The 24,267-nt window shown below is 46.0% G+C and overlaps 2 protein-coding genes across 2 annotated transcripts; one reads left to right on the top strand and one right to left on the bottom strand.

Moving 5' to 3' along the window:
• Nucleotides 1-222: 222 nt before the first annotated feature.
• LOC119354799 (oxysterol-binding protein-related protein 1C-like) lies at nucleotides 223-2,991 on the top strand. The gene is made up of 4 exons (XM_037621545.1): nucleotides 223-348; nucleotides 1,369-1,677; nucleotides 1,771-2,136; nucleotides 2,899-2,991. Exons 1-4 carry the CDS (start codon nucleotides 223-225, stop codon nucleotides 2,989-2,991), a joined length of 894 nt encoding a protein of 297 aa, XP_037477442.1.
• A 7,516-nt stretch (nucleotides 2,992-10,507) lies between these two features.
• On the bottom strand, nucleotides 10,508-12,728 carry LOC119322668 (soluble inorganic pyrophosphatase 3-like). Its single transcript, XM_037596189.1, has 9 exons — nucleotides 12,657-12,728; nucleotides 12,407-12,513; nucleotides 12,262-12,290; nucleotides 12,105-12,170; nucleotides 11,891-11,998; nucleotides 11,716-11,781; nucleotides 11,499-11,619; nucleotides 11,317-11,398; nucleotides 10,508-10,780 (listed from the first exon to the last, which is right to left on the bottom strand). The coding sequence occupies exons 2-9, from the start codon at nucleotides 12,507-12,509 to the stop codon at nucleotides 10,738-10,740; spliced, it is 618 nt and encodes a 205-aa protein (XP_037452086.1). The 5' UTR covers nucleotides 12,510-12,513; nucleotides 12,657-12,728; the 3' UTR covers nucleotides 10,508-10,737.
• Between the last annotated feature and the right edge of the window lie 11,539 nt (nucleotides 12,729-24,267).

Raw genomic sequence — 24,267 nt, 5'->3', positions numbered from 1 at the left:
CCACGAGCTCCCGACATCGCTGCCGATAGGCATAGGTCGAAAGTGCGGCGGCCATGGCTGGACCTCCTTGGCATCGGGGACCACGAACATGAGCGCTTCTGCGGCGGACGCGCATGCTGATCTAATTCTGAAACAGGAGCACTTCAGCGGCGGACAGGCGTTGGGCCCAGGCGTGCGCCGAGGCCGTAGAAGCAGCCCTACTCGCTGGCCATCGGCAGCGGCATGCCGCTCCTATACCCAAAGCAGCAGCAGACCTCTGCCGATGAGAGCCTCCACGGCCTCCACGCAGTGGCGGAGCTTGGAAGAAAAAGTTGGGCGGGCCATCTCAAAGGAGAGCACAAATATCGAGTCTGCAACTCGGTGGGCACGATCTGAACCCAGGGGCATCTGCATCCACTTTTCAAAAAATGCATTTTAAGTATGTTTTAAAATCTAAAAAAACAAAAGAAATTCCATGCATACATGTTCACAAATGTATGTGCGCAGCGCAAGGTTTTGTGAAAAAATATCCTTTTGTTTCATCTTCGTAAAAAGAGAAATTTCAATGCTTTTAAATAGCGTTTCACGATATTATTTTTTGTCTTTTTTGCACCACTACTAGGAAAAGGGCTATAGATGGAAATGACACTAATGGCGCACCAGACAAGTGGTGCGCCATTAGTATATACTAATGGCGCACCACCCTCTGATGCGCCATTAGTGTTGAAACTACTAATGGCGCACCCTGACCACGGTGCGCCATTAGTACCAATTTTTTTTTGAACTAGTGCGCCTTTCCAAACATACTAATGGCGCATCCAGACACAGTGCGCCATTACGAGGTGCGCCACTAATGTTATTTTTTTTATTATTGCTTTTATTCCTTTTTTTGCAAAACTACTAATGGCGCACTGTTCCATCGTGCGCCATTACTAGTTTTAACTAGTAATAGCGCACCAGTAAGAGATGCGCCATTGCTATCTATACGTATGGCGCACCCCTACCAGTGCGCCATTGCTATCACCCCTTATCCCCTCCCTCTTGTCACGTTCTCTCCCCCTCACCTTCCTCCTGACACACCCACCCACCTCCCTCGACTTTGATTTAGATCGGGAACCCCCGGCCGCCCGCCTCTTCCTCTCCCTCCTGACCACGGCGAGCTCCCTTCCCCCTCCCTCACACCAGATCCAGGGCATGGAGCCGTGGTGAGCTCCTTCCCCAACCCTCCTCACCGGATCCAGAGGAGAGCAGGTGACCAAGTCCTCCGGCGACGGCGTTGCTCCGGGGTGTGGAGGCCGCCGAGCTGCAGGAGGAGGAGCTCCCTGCCACCCCAAGGCCCCAGATCCAGCCGCCACGGACAAGGAGCCCGCGGCCATGGCGACCTAGCAGGCACCACAGGAGGAGGCCGGCCATGGCGACACCGGATCTGGCATCTCCGGGGTCCTCTACAAGTGGGTCAACTACGGCCGCGGGTGGCGGCCCCGCTGGTTCGCGCTCAGCGACGGCGTGCTCTCCTACTACAAGATCCACGGGCCCGACCGCATCGACCTCTCCCGCGACACCGACCGCGGCGCCAAGGTCATCGGCGAGGACTCGCTCCGCCGCCTCGCGCGCCCCTCCTCCGCCTCCGCCCCCCACTCCAACGGCCACGGCCACCACCAGACGCCCCGCAAGCCCCTCGGCGAAATCCACCTCAAGGTCAGTCGCCCGCTCGATGCTTCGATTCGCTCCTCTGATCCGCAGATCCATTTCCCTCTGTCTCTGACGCTGAAACGGGTGGTTGACGTGCAGGTGTCGACCGTCAGAGAGAGCAGATCGGACGACAGGAGGTTCTCCATCTTCTCGGGGACCAAGAGGCTGCACCTGCGGGCCGAGACGAGGGAGGACAGGGCCGCGTGGCTCGAGGCGCTCCGTGCCACCAAGGAGATGTTCCCGAGGATGTCCACCAGCGAGATGGTCGGGCCGGGGGACACTGCGGCGGCCGCGGCGGTCTCCACCGAGCGCCTGAAGAAGCGCCTGCAGCAGGAAGGGGTCAGCGATGCTGCCATTGCTGACAGCGAGAGGATCGTGCGGGAGGAGTTCGAGGCGCTGCACAAGCAGCTTGTGCTTCTCAAGCAGAAGCAGGCGCTACTCCTTGACACGCTCCGCCACCTAGAGGTATTCATATCTATCTGACCCTGCTTCGAACAGAACTTGATCCTGCATGGGAGTAGGAAATTTTGAGTCCACTGCATGGTGTGATATTGTGCCATTCTCTACATGGTTTAATTAATGAAGAAACAAGTACAGAGCTACTGACGTACGCTGGTGAATTTCTGACTTACGCTGGTGAATAACTCCACACACATATACCATCTAAAATAGCTGTAACTCTAGAATGTCAGACAAAACTGTGGTGGTTTGGTTCAATATGAGCATTGCTGATTGGTTAGCCGAAGTGTAAGCAAACTATATACATGCATGAGCGGATGGACATCATATTTACTAGGGCTGTCTTTGGTTCACGGGATAGCTTTGAGTGGCTATGGGTATCCCAAATGGTTAGAGATAGCCATCTATGCTTTTGGTTCGAGGGACGAGGGGTGGATAGGTTGACCATTCAATCAGCATGGACCGTTTGATAACTGTTTGATACGTGATAACCACTTTTTTAGTTGTAAATTAGTAACTTGTAGTTCCGTTAGCAACAGTTTTGGAGATCAGTCTAGATCTTCTCCCTCTCTCCCTTTCCATTCATGATTTCTTCATTTGCTGTTCTTAGATACCAACTTTCCGAGGTCTTGAATGCACATACTGGATTTCTCTTTTATGGAGTCCTCGGTGTTCCTTGCAAACTCTCTTTGGATTATATCATGAATGTCGATTCAATATTTGATTTACTTTTGTCGACAACTTAAATTACCATTCCTCTTTTTTCAGAAGGAAGTGGTAGCGAGTCTGATGATTACAATGAACCACAAGATCCTGTTGAAGAGGAGACTGACGATGAAGAGAACATACTCAGGGGGATAGTGTGATGAGGATTCTAAGCGTTGCAGCATTTGTTGTTTCTAGTTATGCCTCTACGGATGGAAGGAGTTGTAAGCCCTTCAACCCTCTTCTTGGGGAGACCTATGAAGCAGATTATCCAGATAAAGGTCTTCGTTTTTTCTCAGAAAAGGTATTTTTATGAACCTTTAGAAATCCAGTAATATGAAGAACAGGTTCTTACTGTTGGTTAGCATAGTCCACTGTTCATTCTCCTAACTTATTTCTTACATTCTGATAGTGAGTTTATGTAACGTAACACCTTAAACTTCTCCATGAACTAGTTTGAATACTGCTTTCAGAACAGCCCGCTGCAATACTGCTGCAGTGCCCCATGTAGTCGTTACTTCGGATTTTCTACTCTGTACATGTTGAATCATCAAATAGCCTTTCTTTTGTAGACTAACAGATATTTGAGGCCACTACAGATTTTCTTGAAGTTTAGTTTATTTTCTTCTGCATGTTGGTTTATATAAAAATATTCAATACCACTTGCCAGGTTAGTCATCATCCAATGGTTGTTGCATGCCACTGTGAGGGAAATGGCTGGAGGTTTTGGGCAGATAGCAACCTAAAGAGCAAGTTCTGGGGTCGCTCCATTCAACTTGATCCTGTTGGTGTGTTAACACTGGAGTTTGATGATGGTGAAGTTTTCCAGTGGAGCAAGGTATTATTACCTAGTTATCAAGAAATGGTTAACTCTGTGAAATGATTGACTCTGTGAAATGATTAACTGAAAATATGCTATCACAGGTGAGTAAGTGAATGGTTTCATTAGTTACGAATGGTTTCATTAGATAATAATGAGTAAGTGAAGAAGTTGAATGGAAATAGTCGATATTTGCATTGTGGCTGTTGGATTAATCAGCCTATGTAGTATGTACAGATGCTTAGAAGGTGATCCGAAGTTTAGTTGGTTGTCGAAGAAGAATAAATTCATAAATCAAATGTGCAAAATTAGTCCAGTCATCTCAGTTTCAGGTTCATAGAGAAGATACTGATTTCTATATATGATTTAGCCCATTGAAATTCACACTGCACTGTGCCTGTCTCACTGAAGTTGTTAGTTACTTGGTCTGAAAAAAATGACAGTATTGACATGTTATAAATAGTTTGTTTGTGTTTTTGTTTATTTTGTTACATTTTGCAGGGATAAAGTGAAGAAAAAGAAGAAAAGATTACTAGAAGATTAGCTTTAGTTTTTTTTTATTTCCTTGCAATTTTCCTTTTATTGGAAACTTGTAAAGACATTGTAATATTCTTACTATAATAAAAATTGGAGACTAATATGATGAATTGTATTCGGAGATTAATATGATGAATTGTATTCAAAGACTAATCTTCTATTGTATTCGATGAATCTGTTGTTGATGTGTGCTGTCTATATTTTGTCAAATTATACATTTTGTAACCTGTGCAAAAAACAGAAAATAAAAAATAAAAAAAACTAATATTCATACTAATGGCGCATCACATGACAATGCGCCATTACTATGACAAAGCATACTAATGGCGCATCACTGGACAGTGCGCCATTAGTATGCCGCTGTTACTAATGGCGCATCTCGTGGTCGTGCGCCATTAGTATGCCAAAGCACCTGGGTATACATGGCCCCTGGGACGCATACTAATGGTGCACCGTGGCCTATACTAATAGTATACCAGATACTAATGGCGCACCACTGATGCGCCATTAGTAAAAATTACTAATGGCGTGCTGTTAATGGCGCACCACAGATGCGCCATTAATGGCCATATTAGGTGCGCCATTAGTAGGGGTTTTTCTAGTAGTGCATATGCCACAAAAGAAGTTATTTTTTCGTGAAACTTTATGCACGCACATAGAATATGAATACGTACTGTGCCACCTTCTTTGGATTCTTTTAGCATTTTAAAATGTGTTTTTCAAAGTGGATTCATATATACCCGGGTTCATCCATGCACTTCTCGTCTGCAACTACCTTAGTTTCTTAGAGCATCTACAACCACTATTAGCTAAACTGGCTTCCTATTTGCGTGCGGATGCGCCCGGCAGTGAACGGGCGTGTCCATTTCAAACCTCTAATTGTCTCTGCATCCAATCACACCCTTTAAATTTTCTTTCCTACTTTAAACATTTCATCGAACAGATTGCGTGCAACACCGCTAGAGCATGCGCAGAGCACACCCGGATGTCGCACGACCACACGGACAACATGCGCGCCGGAGAAGTTCTGCGGCCGGAGTGCGCGAGTTCGGGTGGCCTTGCCGGCCTTCTAATGGTGTAGTGTAGTGGTGGTGGAGCTACGCGACTATGGGAGGACGAGAGGAGAGGAGGAGAGGAGCACCATGTACCGTGCCTCCTTGTACGCTGCTGGGTGGCTTTGGATCGATCGGGAAGGGCCGAAGGGGTGACTGGCTAGAAAGCATATGTATATCAGTATATGTATTAAAGAAGTTGGCCAAAATCCTGGGCGGGCCATGGCTCTGCCCCAACGAAGCTCCGCCCCTGCCTCCACGGACTCACGCCCCGAGCCACCAGGTCCTGCACACAACTTCGTCACTTTGCTGTTGCTACTGAATTCATCTGTGAATATGGTGTGTTCTCCTTGGTTCAGTTTACCTTGCTTAACTAGTTCAGTGGCTGGTTCTAGCAGCGCCTACTAACCACTCGTGATGAATCCCTCAAGGTGGTGATGGTGATTGAATGAACAACTCTATTTTTCGCAAGACGGTTCATTGAGATGAAGACATGGTTAGTATACAAGTAGTACTTACTACTACCTCCGTTGAGAAATATTTGTCTTAGAAATAGATAAAAATAATATAACTAGAACTAAAATACGTCTATATACATCTATCTCTTGGACAAGTATTTCCGGAAGGAGGAAGTACATTGTAGGCAAACTTTGCTGGAAAACCGAAGCAAGAATATTTGCATGTTTTTTAACAAATTCCCCATGTCTTGCTTCTGTTTAATTGTTAACATCACCTAGGATAGAAGAAGCAAGTGGCTCAGTATGCTGATGAGCAAGAAGTTATACTCAGAGAGGTGGACGAGCAATAACCAAAAGAAACTGATCGGCAGATTTTTGGCTTCCTTTTCCCCCCTTTTGTTGGGATCAGGATCAGGTATTACCATGATTTATAATCTTTGAGAACATGAGTTGGTCACTGGGTTTTGAGGATTCTCACATTTTTGTGTCAGTGATTAGCATTTGGAATTTCCTGGGACGTATTTTTGGGGCTTCTTTTCAGAGACTATTTTCAAGTATGAATTATGATTTATGAGGCACCTCTTTTGTTGACCTTTTACATCTCATCTGTGAGCAGTATATTTTGCTTAGTTCATATGGAAGAGCTCCAATAGAGAGTGTGTCTTGCAACACTAATTAATGTTCATGCTGATTAAGCTTCTTCTAAAATACATTTATTTAGAACTATTACAAAAAATTACCCATTTGAAGCGAAAGATCTGATCAAGGCTAACAGGGAACTTGTAATTCATGAAAATTAATCGGGAGGGAGCAGAATAGAGTAGCAGGTCTTTTTAGCCAAATTAGTGTGGTAATTTTTGTGTACATCACTCATGATCAAACAATGTGGTAACTTTGAACCGGGGGAAATTAGTTATTGAAAACATGCCTCTGTAACTTCTTTGCAAATAGCATAATAATATACACACCATAACCTGATAAATTACATACAAGCACCACGGTAATTTGACCCAAGAAAATTTTTATTGAAAAATATACCCCAATAACTCAAGTGTAAAATAACATGGTAATATACACACAATAAATCTGATAACTCATATACAAATAACACAGTGACTTTTGACTCGAGTAAAAAATGTTGAAAAAGCATATCCTTCCCTGATAACTTCTGTGCAAATAGCATGATAATATACTCATGCAGACGTGATAATTTAGACACAAATAACACGGTAACTTTGACCAAACGGAAAAAAAGTTGTTAAAAATATAGCCCAGCAACTTATGTGAAAATAGCATGGTAACATATTATTTGCATATCCGTTAACTTACATACAAACACCGTGATAATTTTGACCAAAGGAAAAATGTTGTTGAAAAATATACACCCCCAGTAACTTATGTGATAAATAGCACCGCATTCCCGATGACTTACATACAAACACCATGGTAACTTTGACCAAAGAAAAACAAAGTTGTCGAAAAACATTCCCACAGTTTATGTGAAAATAGCACAATAAATACATACCCGATTATTTACTTACAAACATTGCGGTAACTTTGACCAAAGGGAAAAAGTTGTTGAAAACCCATACCCCGGTACTTATGTGAAAATGATAAGGTAATATAAGAACCGCATAGTGGATAGTTTATGTACAAACATCGTGGTAACTTTGTCCAAAGGGGAAAAAGTTATTGAAAACCGTACCCCAGTAATTTATGTAAAAATAGCACGGTAATATACGAACCACATATCTGACAATTTAGTACAAACACCGCGGTAAACTTAACCAGGGGAAAAAGTTATTGAAAAATAGCCCTCGATAACTTTTATGTAAATAGTATGATAATATACATACTTCATACCTCATAATTTAAGTGCAAACAACGTTGTAACATTTTTTAACGGGGGGAGGGGGTGTATTGAAAAATATCCTCGGGTAACTTCTATATAAATAGTATGATAATATACGAAGCTCACACGATAACTTAAGTACAATCACCACGGTAACATTTGACAAAGGGAAACCGTTGTTTACGAAGATACCCCGGTAATTTCTTTGTAAATACTCCCTCCGTTCCAAAATAGATGACCCAACTTTGTATTAAAGTTAGTACAAAATTGAGTCATCTATTTTGGAACGGAGGGAGTAGTATGGTAATATATGACCCTCATTTCTAATAAGTTAAGTGCAAACACCGTGGTAATTTGCATCTGAAAAGGAGGGAAGGGGACTTCCGGGTTTGTGAACCGATATGAAACACACAGAAAAAAAGATGGAACTAGAATGCATAGTCCTAAATCCCAAACAAATGAGGCTGGTGTTTTGGATTTTCGGTTACTGTTGGTTGTCTTTTTTTGTTTAATCTCGTCTCAAGTAGATACATCTAGTACGTAGATTGAATCTAATCAATAAAGCTGGCTAGCATAGATGGATGTCATTACATTCAATATATGTGACGGTGTGGGTTCGATCCACCATTTTTCCATTTTTTGCCTATTTTTAAATAGCTGACTACCCAGAAAATCGGATGGACCCCGCAACCTCAAAGTTGATTTGTTCGAGGGGAGGTGGGGTCGAAGGGTGGCAGCCCAGAATTGGGAGGAGCCCGCGATAGGAGGTAGGATCGAAGGGAGCGATTCGTTAGAGAGAAGTGGGTGGTGTGGTAGTTTTGCAATCTGCCACACAGTTGACAAATATCACAGTCCTATTTTGAAATTTTGAAGGCAATTTCAATAACGTACCGTCAGAAGCAATAGCATTATTATTATTATTATTATTATTATTATTATTATTATTATTATTATTATTATTATTATTATTATTATTATTATTATTATTATTATTATTATATATAGTATAGATATGGTCTGTTGGCATTACAGGAAAAAAAATAAAAACACCCTACTAACAAACTACCATCAGGATGGACCAACTATCAGAAAAGAGTGATAAGCCAGCTACTACCCGAGAAGACCAGCACAAGCGCCAGGACACGGGAGAATAAAACTAGCCCAGAAACGACAACTCACAAGCACCCAACACCAAAAACAATTCAATTTACCCGTTGTGTGCATTTTCCCCTTTAAAAACCGATGGGTATTTAACTTTCCATAACCCTTATACCTAATAGGGTTTTTACCCGTCTGGTTCATGGTAGCGGGTATCCATTGCCATGTTGATCATGCACATAAATCTTTTTAGTATGAGTATTAAGTTTTATCTTGAAGTGTAGTCACACCACATATAAAGTCTGGTCCTCAAAGTTTTTTGTCTGAGCCACACATCAGGCTTGACCCTCAATAACTAACCAAAAACATTTGTGCATCAGCTGTAAATTTTAGGAATTGAATTCGAACATGGCGTCGAAGTCCTCCACGGTGGTGTCGGCGAGCGCCGGGTACTTGGGGTTGAGCAGCCCGGCGCAGGCGACCACGACGTGCGGCGGGGAGCCGAAGGCCTCCTCGGCGCGGTCGAAGAGCGCGCGCACGGCGGCCGGGTCGGACACGTCGGCCTGGGCCGCCACGGCGCGGAGGCCGCCGCCGCCGCCGCGCGAGTTGAGCTCCGCGGCGGCGCTGGCCGATTCCGACGCGTAGTTGATCAGGACGCGCGCGCCGAGGGCGGCCAGGTGGGAGGACACCTCCCGGCCGATGCCGCGGGAGCCGCCCGTGACGAGCGCGACGCGGCCGTCCAGCGGGAGCGGCGCCGTCTCCGAAGGCGCCGCGTTTGCCGCCATGGCAACAAAACCCAAGCGGCCTGCCGTCAAACTGCTGGCTCGTTACGTGGCGCGAGTGACTGGCTCACGATTTTCTACCTCACTTTACGTGTCTGCTCTGTTGGTTTGTGCACCAGGTTAATTTGCCCCGTTGCTGTAATACGAACGGCAATGCGTTATATAGGCATGGTAAGTAGTCCGACGTACATCACTTCTGCTCCATGGCGTACAGAGTGACGTATGGACTGATCATGACAAAGACGGCTCTCAAAATTCCAGGTGGTTAAACACTTGATCTTTCTAACCGGATCTTTCTAACCTTATTCTTTTCGATGACACATTTGATGACGGCGGCTCCGCTGCTGCTCGATCGTTTGTGATGACAACCATAGAGCTCCACAACCCTTTTCTCCGCTTACTGACCAACAACATCGACCTCACTGTGCTAGCCGCACGCTGCCATGTCCACCGAAAACATCAGTGTATATTGTCGGTGGCGGTGAGGAAAGTAGAGGCTATGGACGGCGGTGGTGAGAAAGTGGAGGCTATGGGCGGCGGTGGTGAGGAAGTTGGCACGCGGCGGATACTATTAGCTAACAGGCTTCCCAATGCCATGGCCATCTGCGTCATTGGCTGGAAGAGGAGATAGGCCTTGCAGGAGTCTGATGATGGAGGTGAAACTTCCCTCCCACGTAAGCGGTTGGTAGATGACGCATCCTCCAAACCAACTTCCCCTATCCTCTAAATATGGAGGCTTGTGGACTGAATACGGAGGCCCTCCATGAATTATGGTGACCCGTGATAGGATGGCGTCTCTGCTAGAGTGTCCTTTTCGGCGGTTATTATGCCAATTAGCCCGATATAGCGACCTTGTGGAGTTGCTCTTACGCATGTATATAATCTGAACAATCACACTGCAGCTCCGGGACTCGGATGGTACTCACATGTACTACATATGAATAAAGTTCACGCTCCGGAGCACACACCATGCACTTCAAAGTCATACACACACAAAGGTGTTAACTACTTTGCTTCAAGACTGGCAATCGTCTTTTCCAAATAATTATTTTGAAATTCAGGCCAACAGGGCAAGACTAAATGTTCCAAGTGTTGATTCAAATATTATGAAACACTATACACAAGTATAACATTAGTCCTTGATTACAATGTTCTGCAGAAAAATATGTATGGGAATAGCATTGTCCCATTATTTAAATATATAGAAAAAATGGGTCCTTAAATAAAATCCACGCAGTCGATTATTGTCCTTTTACGAGACCATGTTGGTGGTTTCTGCAGCCTTGCGAGTTTGCAACTATGATTAGTTCCTCAGACTCTGCAGGATATATTCTGCGTATAGGTCCCTGAAACAGCGGCACAATGGTTAATAATAATATATTGTACTCTCTCTGTTCGAAGTTATTTTAAAGTTGCAACTTTGTTCTAAGTCAAAAAAAAATAAGCTTGACGAAGTCTATAATATCAACATATACTATACCAATTTGCATTCATTAGATTCATCATAAAATATATTTTTATATTATACTATATATATTTGATGTTGTAGATATTAGCATATTTTCTTATACACTTCGTTAAATGTTTAGAAGTTTGACTTTGTGCAAAGCTAGAGCATCAAATAATTGGAACAAAGGGAGTATGCTTTAACTACAAATTTGTCTTCAATCAGGTAATGTATGTTAAATTAGCTTCTGTAGACATCCTTATATATACTAACATAAACACGTTTATTTTTTTTTTGCGGGGAACATAAACACGTTTAAACTGTAGATGGTGTCAGTTTCCGTCTCATTATAATGTGGAGGCATGCCTCTGAAATGCGTTTGCATTACTAATTGCTGATAGATAACCCTGTAAAGCTATTTCAGAAACAACTCACATCGAGTGCTTAATGGCAGCCTGTGCAGTCTCCGGTGGCAAGAAGTCGTTGACAGCAACCTCCTTGTTCTCATTCTTCTTGTCTGCAGAAGCATAACATCAAATAAACTAAGCATTTAAGGAAACCATTTATGTCGCTATGGTTGGCGTAAATCCGATAATATGTGAGGAAACAGAATGTACAATCTTCGAAGAAGCGACGGATTTCAGCAAGGCGGTGGGGAGAGAGCTCCTTAAGGTCGTTGAGATGACGGTACTCGGGATCATCAACGCAAACAGCAATGAGCTTATCATCTTTCTCACCCTTTTTGTTCCAAAAAGTAATCACGGTATCAAGCAGACATAATGTGAGATTGATATACTCTATTCATAAATGAAACTCTTAAAAAAACTGTCTTGCCTGATCAATCATGGGCATCAGCCCAATAGCCTTAGCTCGAAGAAAGCAACCAGGTATGACTGGTTCCTGTGAAGGTGTAGGTTAGTCAGAACACATAAGACATTCTCGATTCTCGGACACAATGTGCATCACCTTGTGAGTTGCATAAACTTGAAATCAGTAATGCAAAACTCACCTGCATCAGGACCAAGACGTCAATTGGATCTCCATCTTCACACAGCGTCCGTGGTACGAAACCGTAGTTATGTGGGTAGACTACGGACGAGTACAGAATCCTGTCAACCTACAGAAATAGCTTAATTTTCATGTTCTCCATTGTGAAGAAGTTCTGTTTTTTAGCTTTCTTGTCATACACCACCAAGCTGAAAGTGAGGAATGTATGCGCGTACCTTTATCATCCCAGTCTTCTTGTCAAGTTCATACTTGACTTTGCTCCCCTTTGTGATCTCAACAACCTAAATTCATGCAAGACTATGATGCATATCTGAGCTATTTGCTGTAATTTACACAGCGTGCCAAGGCAATAGAGTATGTCAAGATGCTTACGGCGTTGAAGATCAGAGGGGCTTCAGGTCCTAGAATTTGGAGAAATTATACATGAGATTATATATGAACCTTCAGAAATACACTTTGAATCCCGATCGGGGCAAAGAATTTTGATGGGAGGCAAGACACTAGGATGTGCATTTACCTATCTCCAGATCATGCCAAGAATGTGCCGCGGCAGTTCGCTTCGAGAGAGATGATACCATCCGCTGGTTCAGCTTCGGAGAATCCTTCTTGCCTTCCGCCATTGTCCTACAATCCCACCACCCATGAATTTCCTTCCAAATGAACAACTAATGGAGAGGAAAAAAAAAGTAACCCCCTCTTTTTGTTCACACCAAACGGAAGATGTAAAATGATATCCGGGAGAAGGAGCGGGGTGTTTGGGAATTTACCGAATTTCGATAAGAATTGAGAAGGATGGCGGATATGAATGACTGGAGAAGAGCACGTGAAGCGCAGGAACGGTCGTTGCTTATATAGAGCTCTAGGTGGGTTGGGAGATCCTGGAGAAGTGGCGGGAGAAGCGGCGGCTCGGACACCTTCTGCATGCGCTCCCGAATTAGAACGTAATACTACATATACTATATATAGCTAGGATTCATTTTTGTTGTTTTTTAGAGTTTTTTTTACAGGCTAAATCTGGCCAATGAGAAGCTGACCGTTAATTCGTCTGCCATCTGGCTGGGTACATGAGTGGGTGCACATAGCGACTTGGTTTGTTATTTGGCTCCTGGCCAACAAGCATTTTTGTCCGGCGGTGTTGGGCGGTGGGCGGTGGGCCCAGTCCGGATATTTTCGGCGGATTTAACGTATTTGCATGTTTGGGGCCCGAGCAAATTTTTTATATTTGGCCTGGCTCATAAAAATATACGAGTGACCCGCAAAACCGACCCCGAGCAGCTATATCTACCGGCTACGAAGTGATTTAGAGTTCGCATCCTTCATTTCATCTGTCGTCTCCTTTCTCCTCCGCCGCCTCCCTTTCCAAACTTCGGTGAGAGATTCCACGGCGCGTCGTCCATTTCGTTCGGATCCATGGCGGGAGGGGCACATAGGCGTGTGGCCGAGGCGAAGGCAGGGGATCGCCGCCACGCAAGCGCACACAGCACGACGCGGAGACCTGCAGCTTCAGTCGGGCCGCCATCGGACCGTGGCGCTCGATGCATGCACGTGAATGCGGCGCACTCTCCCACAGCATGGCTAGGGCGCGTGGGCTCGCTTCCTCGAGCTCGACGACCAACTTTTGCCAAACACCAAGAGGCTCCGTGTGACGAAGATCGATCTCGAGGCGGCGAAGGACGCGGTGGCGGATGGTAAAGATGGCGACGCCGCCCGGCTTGAGGCGGCGTAGGAGGAGTATGAGCTCGCCAACATTCTTTACCCGTCGGTGACCGAGTACTACCTCAACGTCAAGTCGTGAGCCGCTGCCGCCGACGTCAAATTAGTTCTAGCTTTTATCTATGTTTTAGTTTAATGTAGATGATCTCCTATGTGTTCTGGACGACCTATGTTGCAGCGACCTTCACGCGTGATGTGATCATGTATATGAATTTTTTCCAGGATTCTCTTGACGGCCGACCCTCAGCCTAGGATGCCTACGGTCATCCTCTCCTCCCTGACCTGCTCGTTGCTGGCACGTACCTCGAGGGAGCCTTCACCGCCAGAACCCCATCTTCCCTTCCGGTGCAGCGGTGTCCGTGTGATGCATCTCCTCCCCTCCGCTTGAGTATGTAGGTGAAGGAAATATGCCCTAGAGGCAATAATAAAGTTGTTATTTATATTTCCTTATATCACAATAAATGTTTATTATTCATACTAGAATTGTATTAACCGAAAACTTAGTACATGTGTGAATACATAGACAAACAGAGTGTCACTAGTATGCCTCTACTTGACTAACTCGTTAATCAAAGATGGATAAGTTTTCTAGCTATGGACAAAGAGTTGTCATTAGATAAACGAGATCACATCATTAGAGAATTATATTGACTTGACCCATCCGTTAGCTTAGCACTATGATCGTTTAGTTTATTGTTATTGCTTTTTCCATAACTTATACATGTTCCTATGACTATGAGATTATGCAACTTCCGAATACCGGAGGAACACTTAGTGTGCTATCAAACGTCACAACGTAACTGGGTGACTATAAAGATGCTCTACAGGTGTCTCCGATGGTGTTCGTTGAGTTGGCATAGATCGAGATTAGGATTTGTCACTCCGTATATCGGAGAGGTATCTCTGGGCCGTCTCGGTAATGCACATCATTATAAGCCTTGCAAGCAATGTGACTAATGAGTTAGTTACGGGATGTAGCATTACGAAACGAGTAAAGAGACTTGTCGATAACGAGATTGAACTAGGTATTGAGATACCGACGATCGAATCTCAGGCAAGTAACATATCGATGACAAAGGGAACAACGTATGTTGTTATGCGGTTTGACCGATAAAGATATTCGTAGAATATGTAGGAGCCAATATGAACATCCAGGTTACGCTATTGGTTATTCACCGGAGACGTGTCTCGGTCATGTCTACATAGTTCTCGAACCCGTAAGGTCCGCACGCTTAACGTTTGGTGACGATCGGTACTATGAGTTTATGTGTTTTGATGTACCGAAGGTAGTTCGGAGTCCCATATGTGATCACGGACATGATGAGGAGTCTCGAAATGGTCGAGACATAAAGATTGATATATTGGACGCCTATATTCGGACTCGGAAGTGTTCTGGGTGATTTCGGAGAAACTCGGAGTGCCGGAGGGTTACCGGAACCCCCCGGGAACTAGTGGGCCTTAGTGGAGAGAGAGAGGGGCTGCCAGGGCAGGCCGCACGCCCCCTCCCCCTTGAGTCCAAATTGGACTAGGAGGGGGGTGTCGCCCCCCTTTCCTTCCCCTCTCCCACTCCTTCCTTCCCCCTCCTAGTATGACTAGGAAATGAGGAATCCTACTCCTACTAGGAGGAGGATTCCACCCCTCCTTGGCGCGCCCTAGGGCCGGCCGGCCTCTCCCTTGCTCCTTTATATACGGGGGCAGGGGGGCACCCTAGAAAACACAACAAACAACTGTCTTAGCCGTGTGCGGTGCCCCCCTCCACCATAATCCATCTCGTTCATATCGTTGTAGTGCTTAGACGAAGCCCTGTGTCGGTAACTTCATCATCACCGTCATCACGCCATCGTGCTGATGAAGCTCTCCCTCGACACTCAGCTGGATCGAGAGTTCGTGGGACGTCACCGAGCCGAACGTGTGCAGATCGCGGAGGTACCGTATTTTCGGTACTAGGATCGTGAAGACGTACGACTGCATCAACCGCGTTGTCATAACGCTTCCGCTTACGGTCTACGAGGGTACGTGGACAACACTCTTCCCCTCTCGTTACTATGCATCACCATGATATATCTTGCATGTGCGTAGGAATTTTTTTGAAATTACTGTGTTTAAAGTGGCATCCGAGCCAGGTCTATGCGTAGATGTTATATGCACGAGTAGAACACAAAGAAGTTGTGGGCGTGGGTATATACATATTGCTTGCCGTCACTAGTTGATTCTTGATTCAGCGGTATTGTTGGATGAAGCGGCTCGGACCGACATTACGCGTACGCTTACGCGAGACTGGTCCTACCGGCGTGCTTCGCACACAGGTGGCTGGTGGGTGTCAGTTTCTCCAACTTTAGTTGAATCGGATTCAATGAACAGGGTTCTTTCTGAAGATCAAAAAGCAATCACTATACCGCATTGTGGTTTTTGATGCGTAGGTAAGAACGGTTCTTGCTCAGCCCGTAGCAGCCACGTAAAACTTGCAACAACAAAGTAGAGGACGCCTAACTTCTTTTTTGCAGTGCATGTTTGTTGGGGAACGTAGCATAAATTCAAAATTTTCCTACGTGTCACCAAGATCTATCTATGGAGTCATCTAGCAACGAGGGAGGAGTGGATCTACATACCCTTGTAGATCGCGCGCCGAAGCGTTCAAGACAACGGGGTTGATGGAGTCGTACTCGTCGTGATCCAAATCACCGATGATCCTAGCGCCGAACGGACGGCACCTCCGCGTTCAACACACGTACGGAGCAGCGACGTCTCCTCCTTCTTGATCCAGCAAGGGGGAGGAGAGGTTGATGGAGATCCAGCAGCACGACAGCGTGGTGGTGGAAGTAGCGGGATTCCAACAGGGCTTCGCCAAGCGCTGCGGGAGGAGGGAGATGTGTCATGGGAGGGAGAGGGAGGCGCCAGGGCTTAGGTGTTGCTGCCCTCCCTTCCCCCACTATATATAGGGCCAAGGGAGAGGGGAGGGCGCAGCCTTGGCCCTTCCTCCAAGGAAGGGTGCGGCCAAGGGAGGAGTCCCTCCTCCCCAAGGCACCTCAGAGGTGCCTTCCCCCTTTAGGACTCTTCCTCTCCCTTGATTCTTGGCGCATGGGCCTCTTGGGGCTGGTGCCCTTCGCCCATATAGGCCAAGGCGCACCCCCTACAGCCCATGTGGCCCCCCGGGGCAGGTGGCCCCACCCGGTGGACCCCCGGGACCCTTTCGGTGGTCCCGGTACAATACCAGTGACCCCGAAACTTGTCCCGATGGCCGAAATAGCACTTCCTATATATAAGTCTTTACCCCCGGACCATTCCGAAACTCCTCGTGACGTTGGGGATCTCATCCGGGACTCCGAACAACTTTCGGGTTACTGCATACTAATATCTCTATAACCCTAGCGTCACCGAACCTTAAGTGTGTAGACCCTACGGGTTCGGGAGACATGCAGACATGACCGAGATGACTCTCCGGTCAATAACCAACAGCGGGATCTGGATACCCATGTTGGCTCCCACATGTTCCACGATGATCTCATCGGATGAACCACGATGTCAAGGACTTAATCAATCCCGTATACAATTCCCTTTGTCTATCGGTACAATACTTGCCCGAGATTCGATCGTCGGTATCCCGATACCTTGTTCAATCTCGTTACCGGCAAGTCTCTTTACTCGTCCCATAACACATCATCCCGTGATCAACTCCTTGATCACATTGTGCACATTATGATGATGTCCTACCGAGTGGGCCCAGAGATACCTCTCCGTTTACATGGAGTGACAAATCCCAGTCTCGATTCGTGCCAACCCAACAGACACTTTAGGAGATACCTGTAGTGTAGCTTTATAGCCACCCAGTTACGTTGTGACGTTTGGCACACCCAAAGCACTCCTACGGTATCCGGGAGTTGCACAATCTCATGGTCTAAGGAAATGATACTTGACATTAGAAAAGCTTTAGCATACGAGCTACATGATCTTGTGCTAGGCTTAGGATTGGGTCTTTGTCCATCACATCATTCTCCTAATGATGTGATCCCGTTATCAATGACATCCAATGTCCATGGTTAGGAAACCGTAACCATCTATTGATCAACGAGCTAGTCAACTAGAGGCTTACTAGGGACATGGTGTTGTCTATGTATCCACACATGTATCTGAGTTTCCTATCAATACAATTCTAGCATGGATAATAAACGATTGTCATGAACAAGGAAATATAATAATAACTAATTTATTATTGCCTCTAGGGCATATTTCCAACAATGTTGTGATGTGATATGGTCAAGACATGATGCTAAATTTTATTCTATGAGATGATCGTGTTTTGTAACAGAGTTATCGGCAACAGGCAGGAGCCATATGGTTGTCGCCTTATTGTATGAAATGCAATCGCCATGTAATTGCTTTACTTTATCACTAAGCAGTAGCGATAGTCGTAGAAGCGATAGTTGGCGAGACGACAACGATGCTTCGATGGAGATCAAGGTGTCAAGCCGGTGATGATGGTGATCATGACGGTGCTTTCGAGATGGAGATCAAAGGCACAAGATGATGATGGCCATATCATATCACTTATATTGATTGCATGTGATGTTTATCCTTTATGCATCTTATTTTGCTTAGTTCGGCGGTAGCATTATAAGGTGATCTCTCACTAAATTTCAAGGTATAAGTGTTCTCCCTGAGTATGCACTATTGCTACAGTTCGTCATGCCAAGACACCACGTGATGATCGGGTGTGATAATCTCTACGTTCACATACAACGAGTGCAAGCCAGTTTTGCACATGCGGAATACTCGGGTTAAGTTTGACGAGCCTAGCATATGCAGATATGGCCTCAGATCACTGAGACCGAAAGGTCGAGCGTGAATCATATAGTAGATACGGTCAACATAGTGATGTTCACCATTCAAAACTACTCCATCTCCTGACCGGACATAGTTTAGTTGATATGGATCACGTGATCACTTAGATGATTAGAGGGATGTCTATCTAAGTGGGAGTTCTTAAGTAATTTGATTAATTAAACTTTAATTTATCATGAACTTAGTACCTGATAGTATTTTTCATGTCTGTGTTGTTGTAGATAGATGGCCCGTGTTGTTGTTCCATTGAATTTTAATGCGTTCCTAGAGAAAGCTAAGTTGAAAGATGATGGCAGCAATTACACGGACTAGGTTCGTAACTTGAGGATTATCCTCATTGCTGCACGGAAGAATTACGTATTGGAAGCACCGCTAGATGACAAACCCACTGCAGGAGCAACACCAGATGTTATGAACACCCGACAGAGCAAAGCTGATGACTACTCGATAGTTCAGTGTGCCATGCTTTACGGCTTAGAACCGAGACTTCAACGACGTTTTGAACGTCATGGAGCATATGAGATGTTCCAGGAGTTGAAGTTAATATTTCAAGTAAATGCCCGGATTGAGAGATATAAAGTCTCCAATAAGTTCTACAACTGCAAAATGGAGGAGAATAGTACTGTCAGTGAACATATACTCAGAATGTTTGGGTACCACAACCACTTGACTCAGCTGGGAGTTAATCTTCGTGATGATAGTGTCATTGACAGAGTTCTTCAATCACTGCCACCAAGCTACAAGAGCTTCGTGATGAATTATAATATGCAAGGGATGGATAAGACGATTCCCGAGATCTTAGCAATGCTAAAAGTTGCGGAGGTAGAAATCAAGAAGGAGCATCAAGTGTTGATTGTCAACAAGACCACCAGTTTCAAGAAAAGGGTAAAGGGAAGAAGGGGAACTTCAAGAAGAACAGCAAGCAAGTTGCTACTCAAGTGAAGAAGCCCAAGTCTGGACCTAAGCCTGAGACTAGTGCTTCTACTGCAAAGGGACTGCTCGCTGGCAGCGGAACTGCCCCAAGTATTCGGCGGAGAAGAAGGATGGCAAAGTGAAAGGTATATTTGATATACATGTTATTGATGTGTACCTTACTAATGCTCGCAGTAGCGCCTGGGTATTTGATACTGGTTCCGTTGCTAATATTTGCAACTCGAAACAGGTGCTAAGGATTAAGCGGAGATTGGCTAAGGACGAGGTGACGATGCGCGTGGGAAATGGTTCCAAAGTCGATGTGATCGTCGCCGGCACGCTACCTCTACATCTACCTTCGGGATTAGTTTTAGACCTAAATAATTGTTATTTGGTGCCAACATTGAGCATGAACATTATATCTGAATCTTTTTTTATGCGAGACAATTATTCATTTAAATCAGAGAATAATGGTTGTTCCATTTATATGAGTAATATCTTTTATGGTCATGCACCCTTGATGAGTGGTCTATTTTTACTAAATCTTGATGGTAGTGATACACATGTTCATAGTATTGAAGCCAAAAGATATAAGTTTAATAACGATAGTGCAACTTATTTGTGGCACTGCCGTTTAGGTCATATTGGTGTAAAGCGCATGAAGAAACTCCATGCTGATGGGCTTTTGGAATCACTTGATTATGAATCACTTGATGCTTGCGAACCATGCCTCATGGGCAAGATGACTAAGACTCTGTTCTCTATAAAGATGCTCTACAGGTGACTATAAAGATGCTTTACAGGTGTCTCCGATGGTGTTTGTTGAGTTGGCATAGATTGAGATTAGGATTTGTCACTCCGTGTATCGGAGAGGTATCTCTGGGCCCTCTTGGTAATACACATCACTACAAGCCTTGCAAGCAATGTGACTAATGAGTTAGTTACGAGATGTAGCATTACGGAATGAGTAAAGAGACTTGCCGATAACGAGATTGAACTAGGTATTGAGATACCAACGATCGAATCTCAGGCAAGTAACATACCGATGACAAAGGGAACAACGTACGTTGTTATGTGGTTTGACCGATAAAGATCTTCGTAGAATATGTAGGAGCCAATATGAACATCCAGGTTCCACTATTGGTTATTGACCGAAGACGTGTCTCGGTCATGTCTACATAGTTTTTGAACCCGTAGGGTCCGCACTCTTAACGTTCGGTGACGATCGTTATTATGAGTTTATGTGTTTTGATGTACCGAAGGTAGTTCAGGGTCCTGGATGTGATCACGGACATGACGAGAAGTCTCGAAATGGTCTAGACATAAAGATTGATATATTGGACGGCTATATTCGGACACCGGAAGTTTTTCGGGTCATTTCGGAGAAAACCGGAGTGCCGGAGAGTTACCGGAACCCCCCGCCCCCCCGGGGAACTAGTGCGCCTACATGGGCCTTAGTGGAGAGAGAGGGGCTGTCAGGGCAGGCCGCACGCCCCCTCTGCCTTGAGTCCGAATTGGACTAGGAGGGGGTGGCGTCCCCCTTTCCTTCCCCTCTCCTACTCCTTCCTTCCCCCTCCTAGTAGGACTAGGAGGAGGATTCCTCCCCTCCTTGGCGCGCCCTAGGGCCGGCCGGCCTCCCCCTTGCTTCTTTATATACGGGGGCAGGGGGCACCCTAGAAGACACAACAGACAACTGTCTTAGCCTTGTGCGGTGCCCCCTTCCACCATAATCCACCTCGGTCATATCGTGCTTAGGCGAAGCCCTGCACCGGTAACTTCATCATCACCGTCATCACGCCGTCGTGCTGACGAAGCTCTCCCTCGACACTCAGCTGGATCGAGAGTTCGTGGGACGTCACTGTGACGCCCCGAGACCGTTGCGTCAGGTGTCTTCCAGTTATTTGCTGACGTTGCCATGCCTTTTCCTTGCGTGTTGCATCTTGCCATGTCATCATCCGCATTGCATCATCATGTTTTCAAAACTTGTATCCGTCCGGGTTCTCCAAGTTCTCTCCGTTATCCGTTCTGAACCCAACCACACTTGCAAGCGCCCGCGGCACATTCGAAATATTATTTTATAAGTGGCCGGAAAATGTTCTCGGAATGGGATGAAAGTTGGCATGCAGTGTTGTTTTGTTGTTAGTAGGTCGTCTGCCAAGTTTCATCACATTCGGAGCTCGTTTGATAGCCCAACCGTTAAACTATAGCGGCATTATAGTCGGTCAAACGTCGGACGTTTTTGGTCTCCGGAAACAGTCGTCGAGTCTCTCTCTCTTCTCTTCTCTCAGCCCAAAGCTTTCTGCACAGTCCGCTTTCAACCGCAAGGCCCTGAAACCCCTCCTTGCACAGTGCATCGACCCCCTCACGTGCGCGTCCGAAAGCTGTCCCAAACCTGACCTGGGCAGTTGTCACCGTTGGACTCAGAACATCCCCAAACATCTATAAAACATCTCCTTTTTCCTTTTTGGACTCCCTAAGCTATTTATTTCGCGACTGTCCGATTCCGATCAGAGGGACCGAGTAGCCCCTAACCTAACCTATATAAACAGTCTAACCCTAGGTTTTAGTAAGTCTGTCCCTTCCCTCCCATCACCGCCGCCTGCCCGCGCCTTCCCTCGCCCGCGAGCTCCTCGCCGGTTCCCCGCCGTTGTCCGCCACCGATGAGCTCTGTCGCCGCCATGGAAGCCGCCAACCCGTGCGCCGCCCTTGCTTCTCCCGCCGGCGACCGGAGCCGCCGTGCCCTCCGCCCGAGACCGCGCGTAGCCGCGACGCGCGCCGCCCGCCGCCGTTCGCCGGCGTCCTCTCCGGCCATCACCTCCCTCCGCTCCGGCCACCGCGTCAACGACTCTCCGGTGAACCTCGTCATCCGCGCCTCCCCAGATCCGGATCTGAGAAACCCTAGAGGTTGACCCGATTTTGCCTAATTCTTTCTCCGTGACATTTTCATCCACTGTTCATCGCATCATAACTCCGCATCCGTAGCTCCGTTTTGTGTGTGCCATATATCAAAATGTTCGTTAGGATGTCCTCTTCATTTTGTTCCATTGTGCCATTCTTGTTTTGCTTGCCATTTGCAAACCGTGCATCCAATTCCGGTGATCTTTATATCGATTTCGACCAAAATCAACTCATCTTTCCAACGGCACACTTGGTTTGCCAAGTTGAGGCCTTGATCTATCTTTTCCTTCCGGAGCACGCATATGCATTGCATATCCCATCCCGCATGTCATGTCATGTTTTGCATCATGTTGCTTGCGCATTGCACCGTGGTTGATTGTTGTTTCCTTTGCTTGTGTTCTTGCTTTGGGTAGAGTCGGGAGACGAGTTCGTGTTCGAGGAACCCGTTGAGTATGCTTACGAGGATTAAGCTTTTGTCTTCTCGGAGAACCTTGCAGGCAAGATGACCATACCCTCGAAATCACTTCTATATTTGCTTGCTAGTTGCTCGCTCTTTTGCTATGTTGCGATACCTACCACTTGCTATATCATGCCTCCTATATTGCCATGCCAAGCCTCTAACCCACCTTTCCTAGCAAACCATTGTTTGGCTATGTTACCGCTTTGCTCAGCCCCTCTTATAGTGTTGCTAGTTGCAGGTGAAGACTGGAGTTTGTTCCTTGTTGGAACATGGATATTTGTTGGGATATCACAATATCTCTTATTTTAATAAATGCATCTATATACTTGGTAAAGGGTGGAAGGCTAGGTCTTATGCCTGGTGTTTTGTTCCACTCTTGCCGCCCTAGTTTCCGTCATATCGGTGTTATGTTCCTTGATTTTGCGTTCCTTACGCGGTTGGGTTATAATGGGAACCCCTTGACAGTTCGCTTTGAATAAAACTCCTCTAGCAAGGCCCAACCTTGCTTTTACCATTTGCCACCTAGCCTTTTTCCCTTGGGTTCTGCAGACTCAAGGGCCATCTTTATTTTAACCCCCCCGGGCCAGTGCTTGTCTAAGTGTTGGTCCGAACCTGTCAGCAGCCGGTGACCACCAGGGGAAACTCTGGGTTGGCCTACCGGAATCTTGGACAATCCGGTGTTGCCCTGAGAACGAGATATGTGCAGCTCCTATCAGGATGTCGGCACATCGGGCGGCTTTGCTGGTCTTGTTTTACCATTGTCGAAATGTCTTGTAACTGGGATTCCGAGTCTGATCGGGTCTTCCTGGGAGAAGGAATATCCTTCGTTGACCGTGAGAGCTTGTGATGGGCTAAGTTGGGACACCCGTGCAGGGTTTTGAACTTTCGAAAGCCGTGCCCGCGGTTATTGGCAGATGAGAATTTGTTAATGTCCGGTTGTAGAGAACTTGACACTTAACTTAATTAAAATGCATCAACCGCGTGTGTAGCCATGATGGTCTCTTCTCGGCGGAGTCCGGGAAGTGAACACGGTTCTTGTGTTATGCTTGAACATAAGTAGTTTCAGGATCACTTCTTGATCACTTCTAGTTCACGACCATGCTTTGCTTCTCTTCTCGCTCTCATTTGCGTAAGTTAGCCACCATGTATGCTAGTGCTTGTTGCAGCTCCACCTCACTACCTTTTCCTACTCATAAGCTTAAATAGTCTTGATCGCGAGGGTGTGAGATTGCTGAGCCCCGTGACTCACAGATTACTTCCAAAACCAGTTGCAGGTGCCGATGATACCGTGCAGGTGACGCAACAGAGCTCAAGGAGGAGCATGATGAAGATTGTGTTCGTTGTGCTGTTTCGTTTCCAGTTGATCAGTGGAGCCCAGTCGGGGCGATCGGGGATCTAGCATTAGGGGTGGTCTTTCTTTATTTTGGTTACGTAGTCGGACCTTGATTGTATTCTGGATGATGTAATGTTATATTTATGCATTGTGTGAAGTGGCGATTGTAAGTCAACTCTTTATCCCTTTCTTATTCAGTACGGGATGTGTAAAGATTACCCCT

The sequence above is a fragment of the Triticum dicoccoides genome, chromosome 1A (assembly GCF_002162155.2).
Source record: "Triticum dicoccoides isolate Atlit2015 ecotype Zavitan chromosome 1A, WEW_v2.0, whole genome shotgun sequence".
Taxonomy (NCBI): domain Eukaryota; kingdom Viridiplantae; phylum Streptophyta; class Magnoliopsida; order Poales; family Poaceae; genus Triticum; species Triticum dicoccoides.
This window is presented reverse-complemented; position numbering and strand designations above follow the sequence as displayed.

Bases quoted from the DNA above. Each gene is read 5' to 3' on its own strand.
- LOC119322668 (XM_037596189.1), bottom strand. From the start codon at position 12,509: ATGGCGGAAGGCAAGAAGGATTCTCCGAAGCTGAACCAGCGGATGGTA. The intron at 12,171-12,261 runs GTAAGCATCTTG...GCATGAATTTAG, and splicing joins CCCCTCTGATCTTCAACGCC to GTTGTTGAGATCACAAAGGG. The intron at 11,782-11,890 runs GTGAGTTTTGCA...ACACCTTCACAG, and splicing joins ACGTCTTGGTCCTGATGCAG to GAACCAGTCATACCTGGTTG.
- LOC119354799 (XM_037621545.1), top strand. From the start codon at position 223: ATGCCGCTCCTATACCCAAAGCAGCAGCAGACCTCTGCCGATGAGAGC. The intron at 1,678-1,770 runs GTCAGTCGCCCG...GTTGACGTGCAG, and splicing joins TCGGCGAAATCCACCTCAAG to GTGTCGACCGTCAGAGAGAG. The intron at 2,137-2,898 runs GTATTCATATCT...CTCTTTTTTCAG, and splicing joins ACACGCTCCGCCACCTAGAG to AAGGAAGTGGTAGCGAGTCT.